The 21,734-nt window shown below is 45.2% G+C and overlaps 2 protein-coding genes across 2 annotated transcripts; one reads left to right on the plus strand and one right to left on the minus strand.

The window, feature by feature from the left end:
* Positions 1-3,346: 3,346 nt before the first annotated feature.
* On the plus strand, positions 3,347-4,249 carry LOC123347331 (olfactory receptor 1509-like). The gene has a single exon (XM_044984746.1). It carries the CDS (start codon positions 3,347-3,349, stop codon positions 4,247-4,249), a length of 903 nt encoding a protein of 300 aa, XP_044840681.1.
* Positions 4,250-9,536: 5,287 nt separating this feature from the next.
* Positions 9,537-15,420, minus strand: LOC123347332 (olfactory receptor 4Q3-like). Its single transcript, XM_044984747.1, has 3 exons — positions 15,384-15,420; positions 14,423-14,518; positions 9,537-10,480 (listed from the first exon to the last, which is right to left on the minus strand). Exons 1-3 carry the CDS (start codon positions 15,418-15,420, stop codon positions 9,537-9,539), a joined length of 1,077 nt encoding a protein of 358 aa, XP_044840682.1.
* Between the last annotated feature and the right edge of the window lie 6,314 nt (positions 15,421-21,734).

The following is a 21,734-nucleotide window of genomic DNA, read 5'->3' on the forward strand; positions in this document are numbered from 1 at the left end:
ATCTTTCCTCATATGGGACCCTCTCCAAACCACTAATTATTTTAGTTGCCCTTTTCTGAACCTTTTCTAGTGCCAGTATATCTTTTTTGAGGTGAGGAGACCCACAGTATTTGAGATGTGGACATACCATTGATTTATATAAGGGCAATAATATATTCTCAGTCTTATTCTCTATCCCCTTTTTAATGATTCCTAACATCCTGTTTGCTTTTTTGACCGCCTCTGCACATTGCATGGACTTCTTCAGAGAACTATCCACGATGACTCCAAGATCTTTTTCCTGACTCGTTGTAGCTAAATTAGCCCCCATCATATTGTATGTATTGTTGGGATTATTTTTTCCAATGTGCATTACTTTACATTTATCCACATTGAACTTCATTTGCCATTTTGTTGCCCAATCACTTAGTTTTGTGAGATCTTTTTGAAGTTCTTCACAGAGTGCTTTGGCCTTAACTATCTTGAGCAGTTTAGTATCATCTGCAAACTTTGCCACCTCACTGTTTACCCCTTTCTCCAGATCATTTAGGAATAAATTGAATAGGATTGGTCCTAGGACTGACCATTGGGGAACACCACTAGTTACCCCTCTCCACTTGGAGAAGTTACCGTTAATTTCTACCCTTTGTTCCCTGTCTTTTAACCAGTTCTCAATCCATGAAAGGACCTTCCCTTTTATCCCATGACACCTTAATTTACGTAAGAGCCTTTGGTGAGAGACCTTGTCAAAGGCTTTCTGGAAATCTAAGTACACTGGATCCCCTTTGTCCACATGTTTGTTGACCCCTTCAAAGAACTCTAATATATTAGTAAGACATGATTTCCCTTTACAGAAACCATGTTGACTATTGCTCAACAGTTTATGTTTTTCCTTGTGTCTGAAAATTTTATTCTTAACTATTGTTTTAACTAATTTGCCTGGTACTGACATTAGACTTACCAGTCTGTAATTGCCGGGATCACCTCTAGAGCCCTTTTTTAAAATTGGCGTTACATTAGCTAACTTCCAGTCATTGGGTACAGAAGCCGATTTAAAGACAGGTTACGAATCTTAGTTAATAGTTCTGCAACTTCACATTTGAGTTCTTTCAGAACTCTTGGGTGAATGCCATCTGGTCCTGGTGACTTGTTAATGTTGAGTTTATCAATTAATTACAAAATCACCTCTAGTGACACTTCAATCTGTGACAGTTCCTCAGATTTGTCACCTACAAAAGCCGGCTCAGGTTTGGGAATCTCCCTAACATCCTCAGCCGTGAAGACTGAAGCAAAGAATCCATTTAGTTTCTCCGCAATGACTTTATCGTCTTTAAGCCCTCCTTTTGTATCTCGATCATCAAGGGGTGCCACTGGTTGTTTAGCAGGCTTCCTGCTTCTGATGTACTTAAAAAACATTTTGTTATTACCTTTGGAGTTTTTGGCTAGCTGTTCTTCAAACTCCTCTTTGGCTTTTCTTATTACACTCTTGCACTTAATTTGGCAGTGTTTATGCTCCTTTCTATTTGCCTCACTAGGATTTGACTTCCACTTTTTAAAGGAAGTCTTTTTATCTCTCACTGCTTCTTTTACGTGGTGGTTAAGCCACGGTGGCTCTTTTTTAGTTCTTTTACTGTGTTACTTAATTTGGGGTATACATTGAAGTTGGGCCTCTATTATGGTGTCTTTAAAAAGCGCCCATGCAGCTTGCAAGGATTTCACTTTAGTCACTGTACCTTTTAACTTCTGTTTAACTAACCCCCTCATTTTTGCATAGTTCCCCCTTTTGAAATTAAATGCCACAGTGTTGGGCCGTTGAGATGTTCTTCCCACCACAGGGATGTTGAATGCTATTGTATTATGGCCACTATTTCCAAGCGGTCCTGCTATAGTTACCTCTTGGACCAGCTCCTGCGCTCCACTCAGGATTAAATCTAGAATTGCCTCTCCCTTTGTGGGTTCCTGTACCAGCTGCTCCATGAAGCAGTCATTTAAAGTATCGAGAAATTTTATCTCTGTATTTCGTCCTGAAGTGAAATGTTCCCAGTCAATATGGGGATAATTGAAATCCCCCACTATTATTGGGTTCTTAATTTTGATAGCCTCTCTAATTTCCCTTAGCATTTCATCGTCACTATTATTGTCCTGGTCAGGTGGTTAATAATAGATCCCTAATGTTATATTTTTATTAGAGCGTGAAATTTCTATCCATAGAGATTCTATGGAACATGTGGATTCGCTTAAGATTTTTACTTCATTTGAATCTACATTTTCTTTCACATATAGTGCCACTCTCCCTGGCCCCGCTCGACCTGTTCTGTCCTTCCGATATATTTTGTACCCCGGAATGATTGGGTCCCATTGATTGCTCTCAGTCCACCAGGTTTCTGTGATGCCTATTATATCAATATCCTCCTTTATCACAAGGCACTCTTGTTCACCCATCTTATCATTTAGACCATAGCTTATGTTACTCCAATTGGAATCTTCAGTGATTACGCAGGGTTTTTTTTTTGCTACACATCATTGATAGTTGTTCATCATTGATAGCTACAATGATAGCATTAAGGAGCTGTTCATCTATCGATCGATCTATCTGTCAGTGTTGGTGGCTATTTGCTCTTCTGCAACTTCAGGGTTGACTAAGCCCTGGTATTAATTAATGTAGGATAGTAAATGCTTTAATTACTAAAGCATTCATACCCAAAAAGCAAAATCTTTATCTGTATTGCAGAGTTCTGCAGAGGAAAGAAATTGCCATCTCAGAACCATGGATTCAGCAAATTCCACTCTGTAAGATACCCAACTTATCTGTGTGTGTGTATATATTTGTATTAAAAGGGTGAGGGTGAAGTTTAAACGCAGTAAGTAAGGAAAATAGTGTATGAATGAATGGATGGTTGCAGATGGATGGATAGATATAGACGGATGAACGAATGGATATATGTAGCTGGATGAATGGATGGATAACTGGGTAGATGTGTGTGGATGGATGGAATGATGGAAGGATGCAGATGGATAGATGAATGAAGGATCTCTCTACCCATCAATTAATTCCTTTATCTATCCTCTATCTCTCTAAGCTCTATCTCTCTGTCTAAGCTCTGACCTTCTGCCAGTGTCTAGCTCTCTTTGTCTCTAGGTTGTCACACTGTCGCACCCCTGAGGTGTCTGTGGCTCTTACCAAAGTCTGCCCAGTTGATTCCCTAGCAAAGGCCATAGGAGCTGTCTGTCCTGCCAGGCTCTGTAGACGTCATGGCTGGGCCAACAGGGAGACCGGCCAACACCCAATAGCCACGGCATTTTGCTCTTTTCTCTGTGCAGATCCAATGACCCACTGAGACCCAGCAACACATGTGCAGTGCATGAGATGGTCTTGCTGGGCCTCTCACAGCCCCGGGTCCTTAGCCTGGCTTTGGCCATCCTGCTCCTCCTCTCCTACGCAGCCGTGCTCCTGGGGAACCTGTCCATCATCCTGACCATCCGCGCTGAGCCACGCCTGGCCGCCTCCCCCATGTACTACCTCCTGGGCAACCTCTCCCTGGTGGACCTGTGCTACTCCTCAGTCACCACCCCCGGGATGGCACTGGGGCTGCTCTCTGGCCATGCCACTATCCCCTTGGGTGAGTGTCTGGGCCAACTCTTCTTCCTGCACTTCTTGGGCTGCACCGAGATCTTCCTCCTCACCGCCATGGCCTACGACCGCTACGTGGCCATCTGCCAGCCCCTGCACTACACGACCATCATGGGCTGCCACACCTGCGCCGGGCTGGTGGCCGGCTCCTGGATGGGGGCCCTGGCCCACTCTTTGGTACAGACCCTACTGGCCGCCACATTGCCCTACTGTGGCCCCAACCACATCGACCACTATTTCTGTGATGTGGCCCCACTGCTAGGCGTGGCCTGCACTGACACATCCCTGATGGAGATCCTGGTTGTGTCCAACACCGGGGCCATCTCCCTGGGCTGCTTCCTGGTGTTGCTGGTCTCCTACGGGGTCATCCTGGCCACCTTGCGGCGCCGCTCTGCTGAGGGCCGGCGCAAGGCCCTGTCTACCTGCACGGCCCATCTGATGGTGGTGGCCATCTTTTTCGGACCCTGCATCTTCATCTACACTCGGCCCTTCTCCACCATCCCGGCTGACAAGGTGGTGTCGCTGCTGGCCACTGTGGTGACACCCGTGCTCAACCCACTGATCTACACCCTGAGGAACACAGAGATGAAGGGAGCCATGAGGCGGCTGTGGGGCAGGCAGGTGAGAGCAGAGAAGTGACTCAAGGGCCTCTATGGGTGGCTTGCCACTTTGCTGTTGTTCTGCAGTTTAGTGCCTTGGCCTTAAAGCTTCATGCACCTGCTGGGGGTAAAGCCAGCTCTGGGGTGGAGCAACCGAGTAAGAGCTGTGCAACAATGCTGCACAGGGTTGGCTCACTCAGTGCTGGGATGCAGACAGCTCTGGGGCTGGGAAGCTGGTTAACAGCCACACAGCAACATCACATGTCGATGGCTCGCCTGAAGCTGAGATGCAGCTAACTCTGGGGTGGGGCAGCTGGGTAACATTCACACAGCAACGCCACTTGGGGATGGCTCACCCAAATCTGAGATGCAGCTAGCTCTGGAGCAAAGCAGCTGGGTAACATCCCCACAGAACACCACATGGGGATGGCTCACCTGAAGCTGCAATGCAGCCAGCTCTGGGGTGGGGCAACTGGACAACAATGACTGTGTGGAAAGTGGCTATGCAGCAATTTAAGATGGGAAATGCAGCTAGACTTAGGCCCATCTTCTCAGAGGCATGGAGGTGTCTAATTCCCATTGGTTTCAGTTAGGTACTTAAGTACCTTTGAGGGTATGGCCTTAGTTACCAACTGGCACTCTGTGGAGCTTTGTGAATTAATAAATGATAACAAGAATTGTGTTTTCTGCATTTTCTCCTCCTGCTGCTGACCACAAAGAAAACAGACTTTAACGAGGACACTGGATCTAACTTAATGCCCCTCCAAAGCAATCACCAGAAGGTCTCTAATGACTCCAGCACAGCTCCCTTTAGCACCCCGAGGTGACTCTGGAGTCAGTGCTCATTCTGAGGAGAGACCGCCCCTACTGAGCCCTCTGCCCTGCTCCCTGCAGCACAGCACCCCCTAGATCCTGGCAGAGCTGCATTGCCCCATTACAGTGCTAGGGGGCGCTATGCTGCAGGAAGCAGGATGGGGGGGTCAGTGGGGGGCACTCTGCCCATACTGCCCCAATACCCCAGCATGGTGCTCGGGGTGGGGGGGGAGGGGAAGGGGGCGCTGTGCTGCAGGGAGTGGGGTGGCAGGCTGGGATATAAAGCAATAACTGCCCAACCCAACAGAGACACCACTCTGGATCCCAGCACAGGGGCAGCTGGGGCCCAGGTACTATGTACATGACAAGGAGGAGCTGACCAACTGGCTAAATGGCTTAGAACTGGGACAAAACCATGGTGATCCCAGGTGACCTCATTAAATAGAAGGTGTCCCTGAGTTTAGGACTGCTGGGTTCTGTCCCTAGCTCTGGGAGAGAAGTACATCAGAGTGGGTTAGAGTGGCAGCGGCCAGGAGTCAGGACTCCTGGGTTCTATCCCTGGCTCTGGAAAGGGAGTAGGAACTAGTGGTTACAGCAGGGGTGGGAGGAAGGGGAGCCAGGACTCCTGGGTTCTATCCCCAGGTCTGTGAGGTCTGACAGGTCAGAGTGGGCAGGGCTGGGAGTCAGAACTCCTCCAGGGTTCTATTCCTGGGTCTCTCATTGAGTGACAATGCCATTTCTCTGCTTGTGCCTCAGTTTCCCCACCTTTAAAACAGCTCTGGGAATACCCATCTTGCCATAGGTAGAAGGTGCAGTGTTGTTGTAGATTTTCAAAGCTTTGGATGCCCCTTCAAATTAATGGAAATTGGATGTTTATATCTCTAAGTAGCTTTGAAGATTTTAGCTATGAATGTAGAATGATAGCATTACGCTGGCTGCCAGCATATGCATCCATAACAGGGACATCATCTGAGCTTGAGCTTGGGCCTGCAACACCTTTGCATGACCCACTCCCACTTCAGCTAAAGGAGCAATTCCCTCAGGAAATAGTAGTCGTAGGCTTTTATCCTCCACACATGCACCAGCCATTGGAAAGGGACAAGCTACACAGCTGGCTAAGGAGATACACTTTCTGTAACCTGATTTGCAAGTGCAGATACTCTAGCCATGCTCAGTAATATGAGTGTGCAAATTTCCACACTCAGATGTGTGTGTCTGTGTGTGTGTATCCGTTTATTACTCTTTAAAAGTATTGAAATAAACTATTTACAGTATGTCTTACTTTATACACTGGCATGTTTCAAATAAAGCCCTGCTAAAACCCACCCTCCAAAAGGCTGTACAGAGATAAACGAGACAGGGGACTGGAAGGTGGATAGAGGCAGGGATGGATACACATAAGTCATTAACATTTTTGCACCATTCCCATTAAATTGTTTTTAACTTGCCCCGTCCTACCCAACACCCTCAAACCAGCTCCCAACTCTTCCATCATGAAAAACCCAAAACACTGATGGGTCCTGAACAGAGCTGGGCAAAAGAATTTTGGCAACTGGTGAATTCACTGAAAAATGCACTTTTCGGGGCACCAAAACTATACAGCCAGAGAAGGAGACATCTCCTTTCTAAGTGGTAGGATACTCAGCTCCTTTTCTGGCTATTTTGTGAATATTGTCTAAGTTCTGGAGGGTTGGTGGGGCGGGGCAGAAATTGTCCAAAACTATTCACCGATTTGTGTCAAATTCACATATCGTGCATTTTTCAGGAGGAGAAAGGATATGAAGATAGGGGATGGTCCCAGAGCCCAAGTTAAAACATCTACACCAGGGGTGGGCAAACTTTTTGGGCCAAGCACCACATCTGGGTGGGGAAATTGTATGCAGGGCCAGGGCAGGGAGTGTGGGGTGTGGGAGGGGGTGTGGTGTGCAGGAACGGGCTCAGGGCAAGGGATTGGGGCACAGGAGGGGTCTGGAGTGTATGAGGGGGCTCAGGGAAAGGGGTTGGGGTGCAGGAGGAGTGTGAAGTGCAGGAAGGGGATCAGGGCAGGGGTGTGGACTGTGGGAGAGGGCTCAGGGCAGGGGTTGGGGTGCACAGGGATGCGGGATGTATGAGGGGGTCAGGGAAGGGAGTTGGAGTGCAGGAGGGGTGCAAGGTGCACAAGAGGTTCGGCTCTGGCCCAGCACCATTTACCTAAGGCGGCTCTGGGGGGGCAGCAGCGTGCCCCGGGGCCAGGGCAGGCTCCCTGCACGCCTGCCCTGTCCCCGGCCCCGCACCGCTCCCGGCCTATGGGAACTGCGGGGGGCAGTGCCTGGAGGCAAGGGCAATGCACGGGGAGCTGTCTGGCCCCCGCCCAGGGGCCACTTCTGAGAGCAGCACCAGGCTGCTGGGGCCACGGAGGGCAATCCCGCCAGCCGGATCCAAAGCCCTGAGGGGCCGGATCCAGCCCGCAGGCCATAGTTTTCCCACCCCTGCTACACAGTAATATTATAGCCTTGCCCAAGTCAGCTCACATGGGCCAGCTATGGTGTTTTATTGCAGTGTACGTAAAATCATAGAAGATTAGGGTTGGAAGAGACCTCAGGAGGTCATCTAGTCCAACCCCCTGCTCAAAGCAGGACGAACACCAACTACATCATCCCAGCCAGGGCTTTGTCAAGCCTGACCTTAAAAACCTCTAAGGATGGAGATTCCACCACCTCCCTAAGTAACCCATTCCAGTGCTTCACCACCCTCCTAATGAAATAGTGTTTCCTAATATCCAATCTAGATCTCCCTCACCGCAACTTGAGACCATTGATTCATGTTCTGTCATCTGCCACCACTGAGAACAGCCGAGCTCCATCCTCTTTGGAACCTCCCTTCAGGTAGTTGAAGGCTGCTATCAAATCACATACCTAGAGAAAGCATCACATCCGAAAATCCCATAGACTAGGGTATGATGGGAGACCCAAATTTAAATCCTTTCTCCACATCAGGCAGAGAGAGAAATTGAACTCATGTCTCCCACATCAGTGGCCTAACCACCCCCCTAACCCATATAAAGGCAGTAACCGTTGTCCCCAACAGCTACTTTACATATCAGGCCCTTTAAAAACACCTGGAGACAACATGTTTCAGATTGAATTAAACATTTTGTTCAACCCAAACTAAAAAAATTTCAGTTTGCCAAAATTTGTTTTTGAATTTTCAAATCTGGTTCTACTTGAACTAAGTTTTTTTGGTTTAAAAAAATTGTCCTGGCTCTCATATTTGGAACTGCCATTATTCACCCAGCTCATGTGAAACATTTGCATGGATACCTGTGGGGGAAAAATCACCCTTTCCCCCTAACACCCACATCCTTCATAAGGAGAAACCGAAATAATAACTTCTGAAGCCATATGAAAAATGTTGTATTTATCTTCCTGAAGAATATGTTCCCCAGTTCTTCCCAAAAGCTTTCTTTTCCTTTGAGAGCCCTGGAGTTTTGAATCCACGTGAGAAATTTCACACACAACTCCAGGGAAATCTTTCCCACCATTTTCCAACAATGCACTGCAACTGGGTCCCAGCTGAAGGGAACCTGCAGATTTGTGGAAACCAGCAAACGGAGATGAATGCTGCATGAAAGGATGTGCATGGATCATCGTGAAATTTTTTTTCACAGATTCCCCTGTCCACCACCAACAACTTAAACCCAACTGCCCAAACCTACTTTATGAAATAAACTCGAAGCATTAAGGGATCATGTATGACTCTATGATTCTAACCTTGTGCAAATCTTTCTCACCATTACTCTGTGACCCTCCATCTCCTTCCTAACAACAAACCAAAACCAATTAGGGCACTGAGCCCACATGAAAAATTCCTCACTGATCCCATTATTACATGTGACATTTTGCACCAACCCTCGTGAAAATCATTCCCACCATTTCCTTCTGCCACCAACCTTAGCACAATACCAAAAACACCGAGAGAGTCCAAAAGCCACATACATTTTTTTCCATTGCTTCAGATGTCACATGAAAATTTTTTCACAAATCCTGCTGAAAAAGAGATAATCTCCCACCCACTCACCTTTGAGACTCACTGAGAAGACACTGAAACACAAAGGGTGAAATATATATATATATATATGGAGCTATACCTATCTCATAGAACTGGAAGAGACCCTGGAGGGTCATCGAGTCCAGCCCCCTGCCTTCACTAGCAGGACCAAGTACTGATTTTTGCCCCAGATCCCTAAGTGGCCCCCTCAAGAGTTGAACTCACAACCCTGGGTTTAGCAGGCCAATGCTCAAACCAAAATGTGCAAGTATCCCAGTGTCACATGACAAATTTGTCAGAAATCCTCATTAAAAATATGTCACCGTTCCCCCTGACACCTGCCTAAGAAGAAACCAAACACATTCATAAAACCGCATGATTTCTTTCACGAGTCCCTATGCCACATGCAAAATTTTACACTGATCCTTGTAAAATAAATAAATAAATGGATAAATAAATAACTCTTTCTCTCTGCTCCCACTTGACTTCTATGTCCAACAAGGGAACCAAAGCCTAGTCCTCAGTCGCTTCATGGCTTCCTTGATCTCCCGGTTCCTCAGGGTGTAGATAATGGGGTTCAGCACTGGCGTGATGATGGTGTAGAAGATGGAGGCCATCTTGTCCATCTGCGAGCTGGAGAAAGGCCGGAGGTAGACGAAAATGCAGGGCACAAAGATGAGGCTCACCACCATCAGGTGGGCACTACAGGTGGACAAAGCCTTCCTGCCACCTCCATCACCAAAGCGTCCTCTGAGGGTCACTAAGATGACACCGTATGAACCCAGCAAGACCAGGAAGCAGACCAGCGAGATCAGACCACTGTTGGACACCATGAGTATCTCCATCACGTAGGTGTCACTGCAGGCTAGCTTGACCACCTGGGGTACATCGCAGTAGAAATTGTCCAGCTTGCTGGGCCCACAAAATGGCAGCCATGCCACCAACACCAGCTGGGTGGAAGAGTGGAGCAAGCCTCCAGCCCAGCAGGTTGCCAAGAGGCCCAGGCAGCGGTGGCGGTGCATGGTCTCAGCGTAGCTCAGTGGGTGGCAGATGGCCACGTAGCGGTCGTAGGCCATGAGTGTGAGGAGGAACATCTCAGAGCCGCCAAGGAAATGAAGGAAGAAAAGCTGGGCCATGCAGCCCCCATAGGAGATGGTGCTGCCCTGGCTCAGCAAGTCGCTGAGCATCTTGGGAGCAGCCACTGAGCCGAGGGCCATGTCGATGAGTGAGAGGTTGGCCAGGAAGAAGTACATGGGGGACTGGAGGAGGTCGGGGTCCACCCGCACGGTCACCACAATGAGGAGGTTGCCCAGCAGGCTGGCGGTGTAGCAGGCTGAGACCAGGCCAAAGAGGAGAAGCTGGAGAGGGTGGGAGTGGGACAGGCCCAGGAGGGTGAACTGTGAGACCACTGAACCGTTCATCAGCTCAACGTCTGGAAAAGAGAGGAAATAATGAGATTGGGAGGCAGCACATTGGAGGGAATCCAGGAGCTCTGGCTTTCATTCTTGCCCCTGCTCTTACCCACCAAACCCCCCCCCCCCCACCCAGAACTGTGATAGAACCCAGGAGTCCTGATCCCCCCCCCGATCTTTATTTAAAAAATGGTCTGATTCCACCACAGCCCTTGGTTCAATGGTTAATTGCTCTTGCTTTTAAAATTTTGCACTTTATTTCCACTTTAAATGTGTCTAGCATCAACTTCCAGCCATTGGGTCATGTTACACTTTTCTCTGATCGATTGAAAAGCTCAAATATTTGTTCCTCAGGTCAGTTCTTATAGACTATGATCAAGTCACCTCATAACTTTCTCTTTGTTAAGCTAAATAGAATGAGCTCCTTGATTCTCTCACTCTAAGACAGGTTTTCCAATCCTTTAATCATTCTTGTGGCTCTTCTCTGACCCTTCTCTAACTTGACAACATCCTCCTTGAATTGTGGGCACCAGAGCTGGACACAATATTCCATCCCTACCAAATACAGAAGTAAAATAATCACCCTATTCCTACTTGAGAGTCCCCTGGTTAGTCCTTTTGGCCACAGTATCGCACTGGAAGCCCATATTCGGCTGATTATCCACCATGGCTCCCAAATATTTTTGAGAGTCACTACTTCCCGGGATGGAGTCCCCCACCCTGTAAATATGGCCTACCTTCTTTGTTCCTAGATGTATACATTTACATTAGCTGAATTAAAACACGTTGTGTTTGTTTGTGCCCAGTTTACTAAACGATCCAGATCGCTCTGAATTTGTGACCTGTCCCCTTCAGTATTTATCACTCCCCCAATCTTTATCAATGATGATTTTATGTTCTTTTCCAGGTCATTGATGAAAATGTTAAAAGTGTAAGGCCAAGACTGACCTCTGAGCGACCCCTCCTGGAAATACACCCTCACTATGATGATTCTCTGCTTACAATTACATTTTTGAGCCAGTTTTGAATCCGTTTCATGTGTGTCAGGTTCATTTGTATTCTTCTGGTTTCTTAATCAAAACATTGTACAGTAGCAAATCAAATGCCTTCCAGAAGTCCATGTCTATTACATCAGCACTATTACCTATATCAACCAAACTTGTAATCTCATCAAAAATATATTAAGTTAGCTTGACAGGATCTACTTTCTATAAGCCAATGTTGATTGGCTTTAATTATATTACCCTCCTTTAATTCTTTATTAATCAAGGCCCATATCAGCTGGTCCACTATTTTGCCTGGGATTGATGTCCAGATTGATAGGCCTAGGTTTCCCCTGGCTGTCCCATTTACTCTTTTTAAATATTGTCACAACGTTACCTGTCTTCCAGTCTGGAGCCTCGCCACTGTTAAAAGGTCATTGGGGCAGGGGGGCTGCCTCCTGGGTTTCTCCAAGGCAGCCTGAGTGCTCTAATCACTAGAATATAGAGTCATTCCCAAGCTTGGTCTTTGGCCCAATAACTCTGTAATTATTTAGCCAGAGTGGAACAACTTCAACAGGAGAGACTGAGCAGACCTCCCTCCCCCAATAGCCCAGTGGCTACAGCCCGTGCTTAAGAGGAATCAGAGCCCTGTTCAAACCCCATCTGCCCCTCACTTGGAAGGGGAACTTGAATGCATGGCTTCCCACACCCCAGGTGCATATTGTAATGTCTGGACTGAAATGAGGGAGCTCCTTCTTTCTCCCGCCCCCTGTTCCCAGCAGCTGTGTGTGGGCTCCCCTGCAGGGCCGGATCTGGTAGGCAAGCCCAGAGCACACCTAGCAGATTGGGTCCTGCAGGTGAGTTTGGCGTGGCTGCAGCACACATGCTCAGAGGCAGAAACACAGGCATGGAAGGAACTGTTATTGGGAAACTGAGGCACTGAGTTAAGGCACCTAAAGCATTTGGGAGGAGGGCAGAAATCCCAGTAAGGCCAGATTCTTGTATTTAGGTGCCTAAAGTGACAGTCGGGGGCCAAAATCCCTTGGGGAATCTAGCCCCCATTCACACACAACCACAGTCACACACACAATACAGTCACTGCCATGCTGACTAGCCCCTCTCCCACCAGCCCCATGCCGAGCTGTCTGCCTGGGTCACCTCCCCATACCCACCCCCATGGGCAATGGACAAGTGCCCTGCAATGAGGCATACAACCCAGCCTCAGCTCGCAGCCAGGGAGGGGGTGAGCATTACACCCCAATGGCCCTGCAGAGAGCTCTGCCCCTTCGCACCCCAGCCCAAGGATCAGTACCTCTGATCTCAGCTGCTTTCACTCCCTCCAGGGGCAGCTCGGCATCCTCCAGGGCTGGAGACCTTCTCAGGGCACAGATGGTCCCCACAGTGACCAGCAGCAGGGAGCAAAGCTCTGATCCTAGGCTGGATGGAGTCCAACTTGTTTGCCCAAGAAGAAGCAATAGGCAGAGAGGGAGAATGCTCAGGGTGAGTGCAGAGATAAGGCTAGAACCCAGGAGTCCTGGCTCCCAGCTCTCCCTGCTCTAACCCACTAGACCCCACTCCCCTCCCAGTGATGGGGATAGAACCCAGGAGTCCTGAGGCCAACATAAAGAGGCAGCCCTCATCCTTTACCCTATGGCAGCTACAGCCCAGACCAACTATACAGAACAGTCTGTCTCCAAAGCACCAAGACACAGCAGAAATATCTGCCAAGCCACAGACCCCCATGGAGACGGCACCCTGGGGAAACACATCTCTTTAGTCAATGGCGGTCCCCACAGAAGAGCTAATCAGAGACTCTGATGTCAGAGCAGGGTGGGGGCTGGGAGACAGGACACCTGGGTTCCAGCCCCAGTTCAGGGAAGGCTAGTGGTTAGAGGTGTTGTGTCCATGGTCCGTTCAGTCTTTGGCCTCTCTGCTGAGGCTGCTGGCCAGGGAACTGCTTAGTGCAGCTGGGATTGAGTTTTCTTCCACAGGGTCAGCTGTCTCGCTCATGCAGGGACCAAACATGGTACAATGATAATTATAGGCTTATGACAGAGTCATAGTTAGAAAAATGGCCCCTTATTTCTTTCTCCTACCACTCTGTGCCAGCCAGTCACCTGCCTGAAATCCCCCAGAGGGGAAAGGCCCCATATCCCATTCTTTGTCCCTCTGAGCCAGCCAGTGCCCCCTACCCTGGGGCCATATGGGAGCCAGCTCCTCCTACAGGAGAGGCCTCATATCCCATTCCTCATACCCCTGAGCCAGCCAGTCCCTGCCCTGGGGCTGGATTGGAGCTGTGCCACCTAGGAGAGAGAGACCTCATGCCCTATTCCCAACAGCCCTGAGCCAGCCAGTCCCCCGATTCAGGAGAATAACACTTGTGTAATGGCCAGGTTTCAGTCCAACAGCAATAGGCAGCAGACAGTCTGTACACGTACAAACCCCAATAGGTGTGTCTAGACAGCAAGCCTGGGTCTGGGACTCGAGTCCGCAGGCTGAGTGTTTCTAAGCCTGGGCTTGAGCGTCCAAACTGAGTAGTCACCCTGAGTTTACATTTATTAGACCCAGATCTCACAACCATGCTCACGTGTCTGCATTAAACAGACCTGAGTCAAACCAGCTTACCCCAGGCTTCCTAGTGCCCTCCACAGCTGTAGCCACTCAACCCCTTTGTTTGTGGCACCCTGTGGGAAAACATGACTGTCCATCCTGCACTACATTACTGGAAATTGTCTCAGCTCCTCAACACGTCTTTTTGAGCCATCTTTTGGGTCTGCACACTCCCGACAGCCAGAGCCAGCGACACGGAGGAGGCACCATTTGAAAAGCTTGTCCTGCTTAAACCTTCACTGCTGTTTCAGGAAACAGGCCGAGCCTCCATGAGACATTTGAGCAGTGTTTTCTAACCAACTGAAGGCACCTGCTGGGGGCGAAGGATGACACAGACATGTCAGACTCCAACTGGCTGAGGCTACTCACAATTCTCGGGATAACCACTGATGCCTTCTAAGTAGATCGGCCTTTCTGGAGAGGGGCCACAAGTGCAGACTGGTGGGATCACATCATCATGAGGACCTGGGATGATCAGCAGTGGGTCTAGAGCTTTTGCACAGAGATAGTGACCTTTCTGGTGTTTATTGAGCAGCTTTCCCTGCCCCTCCCATGCCAGGATACACACATCTAGTATATATCTAGGAACAAAGAATTTCGGTCAGGATAGGAGCTCAACGCAGGGAAGCAGGGACTCTGAAAAAAATGTCGGGGTCATTGTGGATGATCAGCAGAACATGAGTTCCCAGTGTGTTGCTGTGGCCAAAAGGACTAATCTGATCCTGGGATGCATAAGAAGGGGAATCTCCAGGAGTTACTCGACCTCTGTTTTTGACACTGGCGCAACCATTTCTGGAATCCTGTGTTCAGTTCTAGTGCCCACTGTTCAAGAAGGAGGTTGCTAAATCAGAGAGGGCTCAGAGAAGAGTCACGAGAATGATTAAAGGATTAGAAAACATACCTTATAGTGATAGACTCAAGCAGCTCAATTTAATAGAGAGAAGGTTAAGGCGTGACTTGATTACAGTCTAGGAGTACCCATATGGCAAACAAATATTTAATAATGGGCTTTTCAATCTAGCAAAGATTTACTTTTACTCAAGCCAATTGCTGGAAGTTGATGGCAGACCAATCCAGACTGGAAATAAATCATACATTTATAACGGTGATAGTAATTAACCAATGGAACAATTTACCAAGGTCATGGTGGCTTCTCCATCACTGAAAAATTTTAAATCAAGATTGGATGTATTTCTAATAGATCTTCTCCAGGAATTATTTTGGGGGAGTTCTGTGGCCTGTGTTACACAGGAGGTGTGAGTAGATTATCACAATGGTCCCTTCTGGCCTTGGAATCTGTGAATCTTTGAAAACGTAAGGGTGACCATACTGGTCCAGAAGTGGGTTGCTATAACCATCTGGAACATGGCGACTCCTGACTGCTACATGGTCTGCTGCCAACCAGTTTGGTGCTGGCAAGTTGACTGTGGGGGCAGTGAGGTGATCAGGCGCGTGATTTACCAGGTGTGGTGGGCATAAACAGTGTCCTGGAAGTAATTGCCCATTTTGAGGGACCGGTGGTGCCCGAGCCATTGATGGCACTTGTGCCCATAGTTTGCCCATAGCAAGGTACACAAGGGGTGCTTAGACCATATTGGTCACCTCCAGTGTGGTCAGCAGGTATTAGCCTCTTTGTAAGGATCTTGATCAAACACTTATAAATGTTTTGTTATTGTTTGGATGTAGTAACTTGCTTATCATTTAAGCTTTATAGGCATGTTGAGAGCAATTTTATGGCTAAGGTAGTGTTTTGATAATACCGGGCATAAATAATAATAATTCCTACATCCATTTAATTAAAATGCCTAATTAACATGGTGGAGAAAGATACTCTGTTTTAAAATGAGAACCCCATAACCTCCTTGGTGCTGGTTAGTGCTCTTAAACATCTCCCAGTCTGCCCAGTAATGATCCAATAAAAACAGGGAAGACCATACTTTACAGCCTCACTCATTTCAGCCTCAACCAGCGTAGTTGTAGTATAGTTAAATGGATGCAATAGGTGATGTGGATGTTCTTAATTCAGTTTAAACCTGATTATTCTGGTTTAGTTGAAATCAGTTAGGAATAGGTTTAAGCTAATCTGAAATCAGCTTCTTTGAGACCAAAATAAGTGTGTCCACACACCGGTTTAATTATACCAGTTTAAAAGCCAATTCAAATTGCCGGTATATTAGTTGCTGATGCCTAAATTGTTAATTGGTCACATTCTTATATGCCTGATCGTTCTTCAGCAAAAAGCAGATTTACATTTCAGACTGACAGGCAGACAGACAGACATATTTTAAAAAGTAACTGTGAGGATAGATAGTTAGACACATAGACAAAATCTAAATTTAAAAGAAAGAAAAATTATTTAAAACATTTTGGATGGACCTTCCCCCCACCACCTTTCATAAAGAAGAAAGAAAAGAAAAGAAAAATTACAATTCCTTAGTAGGTTTCAGAGTAGTAGCCATGTTAGTCAGTATCTGCAAAAAGAACAGGAGTATTTGTGGTACCTTAGAGACTGACAAATTTATTTCAACATAAGTTTTTGTGGGCTACAGCTCACTTCTTCAGATAGAACACCTGTAAAAAGAGATTCTGATCTGTTGTATATTCTCTGCAGTCAGATAATCAGAGCAGATACTTCTCTACGTTTGTCTGGACCTGGAATTTATGTTGGACTATTTTAATCAAATCTAGAAATACACAGAAATATATCTTTATTGATTTAACATCTTTATTCTCTCTATTTGAATCTTACCAATCTAATCAATGAATTAATGTAATATATTTACTACTTTAATATTTGATTTTAACCTGAAAAATGTGTAACATATTGTTCTTAATCCAATATTCAATTGATTCTGGAAATTTGTCTGATATAGAATTATTAGCTCAATATTTTAATTGGCTCCGGAGGTTAAAAAAATACAACTACAAATGTCATATTTAAACCAAATCTAAAAATATATGTAATTGTTAACTGAATATTTTAATAAAATCTAGAAATGTTAGCTTAATATTTTAACCACATCTGGAAAACACAATGTATCATTATTAAGTTAGTATTTTAATCAAATCAGCAAAATGGAGACAAAATGTATTTATTAATTTAATATTTTAAGCAAATATGTAAAAAAGTAATATATAATTCCTAATTTACTATAGTAATGAAAAATGAGACTGTATCATTATTTTGAGCATAATTGGAATTCATATCCTATATACTTATTAATGTAACATGTTTAACAAATCTGGAAATCATCACAATGTTTACTTATTAATCCAAGGTTTTAATCAAATCTAGAAGTTAACATGCTATGTAAATATTAATTTAACATATGAAGTGAATATAGAAATCAATAAAGCATGCACTTAATATTAATGACTAACTCATCAATATTAATAAGTATATATTTTCACTGCATGTAGGAATGAATAAAATGTCTAATTTTTAATTTATTATTTTAATCAAAAGAGGACTAGATGACCTCCTGAGGTCTCTTCCAACCCTAATCTTCTATGATTCTCTGATTCTAGTATATAATTATTCGTTTATTATTTAAGTTGAAGGTATTAGTTTATTTTAATTAAATATAGGAATTGATATCTTCGGTAGTTTTTTATTTTAATCAAAATTATAATATAGTTGTTAATTTTACATTTTAATCAAATCTAGGAATTAACATAGCACACAATTATTAATTTTGCATTCCGAGTCTCAACATAAATATAAACTGTAACTCTTAATCCGCCATTTTAATCTAATCTGGAAAATATAATGTGTAAATTGTTTGGGACTCTTTTTTGCTTCTGTGTTTGTGCAACTCCTAGCACAATGAGTCCCTGGTCTGTGACTAGGGCTCCTATGGGTTACCTCAATCATAAATAAACAATTCAATAATCAATAAATAGTATGATTATCAATTGACTCTGTTAGGCCTGAATAAAGATATAGCAGACAAAACAGGTATGCCAACCTGATTGAAGTCAGGCTAACAGAGGTTTCTGGGTAATCCCAGAGTGGAAAAATACTGAGAAGCAGCATTGTCTCACAAAGCCCTAGGAAAGAGTGAGATAAGTGAGGGGTTAGTACCAGCTGTGCTGTATTAGGAACAGTGTTTGAAGAACTGATAAGAAACCCTAGCATCCCACTGTGGAAGCAGGGAAAGAATTAATAAGGATTTGAAGGGGATTTTAATGCATGTCAGTCAGTTAGCAAGAGTCAGGCCATACTGTAACCCTAATGACGTGAGACTTGTAGAAGCAAGGATAGTGCGAGGCGAGAGGACAAGAGTTATTACGACCTTGCAACAGTCTAACCAAATATGCAGGCTTGCTTTTCTTAGGAGTGAGACAAATAAGATAGCAGAAAGGCTTATGTATAAACAAAATGTATTTGTTGCTTTTTACCGTCTGTATTATTGCTAGAAATTGTCTGTAACAAAGTTATAAAGGCTTGCTGTAATTGTTTACCAGTTGAGAGACCTGTCCAGGACTGGGGCGACCCTGTGTCCTATGGCACTCTCTCCCTCCATTGTAATTACTGGAGAAATAATAAAGTATTTGATTTTGCTGCACCCAAACAAAAAGCGAGAACTGAGTTTTTCTCCCACAATTTGGGGGCTCGTCTGGGATGGCAACGCCCACGGACCCACAGACGGCTACTACGGATCATTCCCCTTCGAACCCCATGGCGCCACATGAGAGGTATGAGACTTTTTGAAATCTCTATTGGGGTATCGGAGGAGGACTGTCCGTGGGGACGTCTGTCTCTGTTGGGCTCACGCCATCTGAACTTATTGACTGTGCAGCAAGATCAGATGCAGAGTGGTATTGGGGAAAGGCCCCAACAAGGTTAGTTTATAGCAGTATTGGGAACTGCTGAGTTGGCCAACAAGGTAATGCATAAGGTAACACAGGCTGCGCCCTGTGTTCTGGATAAATCCTTCAGTATGTATTGCCCTCCCTAATTGGATTTTAAATGACATTGCGCTTATCCAGTTTTCAAATCACTTCTACATACCCAGATTGCTCACAAGGGGCTGCCATTAGATTAGCACAAAAAAAAAAAAGCCTGGGTTATTTCCTCTGGACAAAAAGGGAATTGACCAGATCCCTGTTGGCTGGGGCCAATAATGTAGTAGCCATTTGGAATATTCTTAAAGGCCAAGAACATGATAAAAAATTGGGCCAACTAGAAAAGGCCACTAGCCTTATTTTTGAAGCTCAGCTATCTTAAGTACAGGCTGGAGTTGGTGAGTTACATGTCATTTCCACCCTTAGTTCTATGACCCAGAAGTTACTGACAGAGATGGTATTAAATATCACTGAGGCTGGGAAGGCATTGCAGTGGGATCTAGATCAGACTTGGCCCACTGCCCTTACAGACACATCAGGAGTACCATCTGATTTATGGTCATGGAAACATACTTGGACACTTTCTGGATGGCAGTGTGAACATTTACAGTGCTCCTTCCAAGTATTTGGACCGGTTAGGGGGGTGTGGGCTCCCACATACCGAATCCTGCTGGGTCCATGGGGAGGATGCATGTGGGACTGTAATTATTTACCGAGACATCTGGGAAATTAGACCACCTGGTATACCTAACTGATTTCTAGACAGTACCCCTAGAATAACACCTGACATTTTGGATAAGAATAGAGAGTCAATGGACATTTTGGCCGTTAGAACCACCACAGCTCAGTGTATCTATAAACTGAAGCCAGGGGAAGTTGTCACTGTTTATGACAATATTTGCTGAGAGGGTGGTGGTCAAGGAACTACCCTGATGGGACACCCACTTTTTCAAGCTAATGATAGCTGTGTGTACGTTAAAGCCACCACATTGCAACATATACATATTAATCTTATCACTGCTGCAGGCAATCATATCATTTTCTGGCCTGCAGATCGAATGTTGCAAGTAGCTCTTAGATTTCAGGTATATTTTAATTGGACTAGAGTAGTGCCTGATCGGTTTCAATATTTGCTTTCATTGTTACCAAAGGTTCAAAGAATCTCTGAATTGCAAGGGCAAATTCACATACTTCAGAATATATATCAAGCTGAAAAGAATGCCTTTCATACAGCTTATAGAGTGTCTACCTTATGTACTATGTATGATGTCTTGTGCTTTGTAACCAAAATTGTACAACAGCCCCATTATATTATTCCTATGGGAATGTTATTGTTTGTAGTGTTGTTAGTTAGCTTAGGATTATATTATTGTTGTTGCTGAAAAAAACGTAATAATAGCAATACCTTTCATGTTCATGCTAATCATGCATTGTCATTACATCCAATCAAAACCCCTAAGGTTGAAACATCTGATGTAGAATCTGAAATCCACGAATTAATGCAAATAGAGATTGAAAATATTTGTTGTACTAGAAGTACAAAAGGGGGGAGTGGGGAAGCAGGGAAAGAATTAATAAGGATTTGAAGGGCATTTTAATGCATGTCAGTCAGTTAGCAAGAGTCAGGCCATACTGTAACCCTAATGACGTGAGACTTGTAGAAGCAAGGATAGTGCGAGGCGAGAGGACAAGGTTATTACGACCTTGCAACAGTCTAACCAAATATGCAGGCTTGCTTTTCTTAGGAGTGAGACAAATAAGATAGCAGAAAGGCTTATGTATAAACAAAATGTATTTGTTGCTTTTTACTGTCTGTATTATTGCTAGAAATTGTCTGTAACAAAGTTATAAAGGCTTGCTGTAATTGTTTACCAGTTGAGAGACCTGTCCAGGACTGGGGCAACCCTGTGTCCTATGGCACTCTCTCCCTCCATTGTAATTACTGGAGAAATAATAAAGTATTTGATTTTGCTGCACCCAAACAAAAAGCGAGAACTGAGTTTTTCTCCGACACCACAGTTCTGACTCTAACTCCCTGGTTTAGTTTTCGGTGTGTTTTTAACTCCCTTACATTCCTAACTTTTGGTGCTTGTTAAGATATTATTAACAATTTAATGCTGTAGAGACTAGGCATGCGTATATATTAAAAGGTGTCTAATTTCTAGTTGTTAGACAAAGGGGGGGTGGGTTGCTCAAGTGAATGATCTATGACGTAATAAAATTGTCTATATAGGCTAATACTAAGCTGTAAAGAGGGGGCTGGTTCTCTTTGGAGATGAGCTGCTCTCTATTGATGCGTGCATTTGTCAATAAAGAGCTTTTGATCGGACCTTGCTGGTGTTGCCTGTCTCTCTGCGGTCAGACAACGAACTTCGCTGTCAGGGTTAGAGTCCCTGACAACTCTAAACATTCTTTTCACATGTAAGGATTGTTTGTAGAGTTTAATCATATTGCTATTTTAATACAAATGTTTCTATATTTGATCTAGGTTTTCCTTCTGCAGAGCCTTTAGGGTTAATCCACAACTGATGTCGTCTTCGGATCTCCCCAAACTCAAAGTCCTCTCGATTCAATTCTGTACCACTCTTTAGTTAGATGAGAGGAAAGGTTTGGCTGCCCTGAAGGTCCCTGGTGGTTCACATCTAATGTTTCTAAAAACTTCGGGGTTTCAGCTGCTCACCTGCAGGGGTGAGGAAGAGACTCCCACCCACCCAAAAAAATCTATTTGGGAGCGGGATTGTTCGTATTGTTGTCTTCTTGCTCCGAAGCATTGGTATGGCCACAGCTGGAGATGGGACACTGGATAGGGTGGATGCCAGACTTTCTCTCAAGC

The sequence above is a fragment of the Mauremys mutica genome, chromosome 13 (genome assembly GCF_020497125.1).
Source record: "Mauremys mutica isolate MM-2020 ecotype Southern chromosome 13, ASM2049712v1, whole genome shotgun sequence".
In the NCBI taxonomy this organism is placed as follows: domain Eukaryota; kingdom Metazoa; phylum Chordata; order Testudines; family Geoemydidae; genus Mauremys; species Mauremys mutica.

Coding starts and splice junctions, on each gene's coding strand:
- LOC123347331 (XM_044984746.1), top strand. CDS start 3,347: ATGGTCTTGCTGGGCCTCTCACAGCCCCGGGTCCTTAGCCTGGCTTTG.
- LOC123347332 (XM_044984747.1), bottom strand. CDS start 15,420: ATGTTCCAGATGGTTATAGCAACCCACTTCTGGACCA. Junction 14,519..15,383: donor AGCAACCCACTTCTGGACCA/GTATGGTCACCC, acceptor TGATCATCCCAG/GTCCTCATGATGATGTGATC. Junction 10,481..14,422: donor CAGTGGTTATCCCGAGAATT/GTGAGTAGCCTC, acceptor TCTCTTTTCCAG/ACGTTGAGCTGATGAACGGT.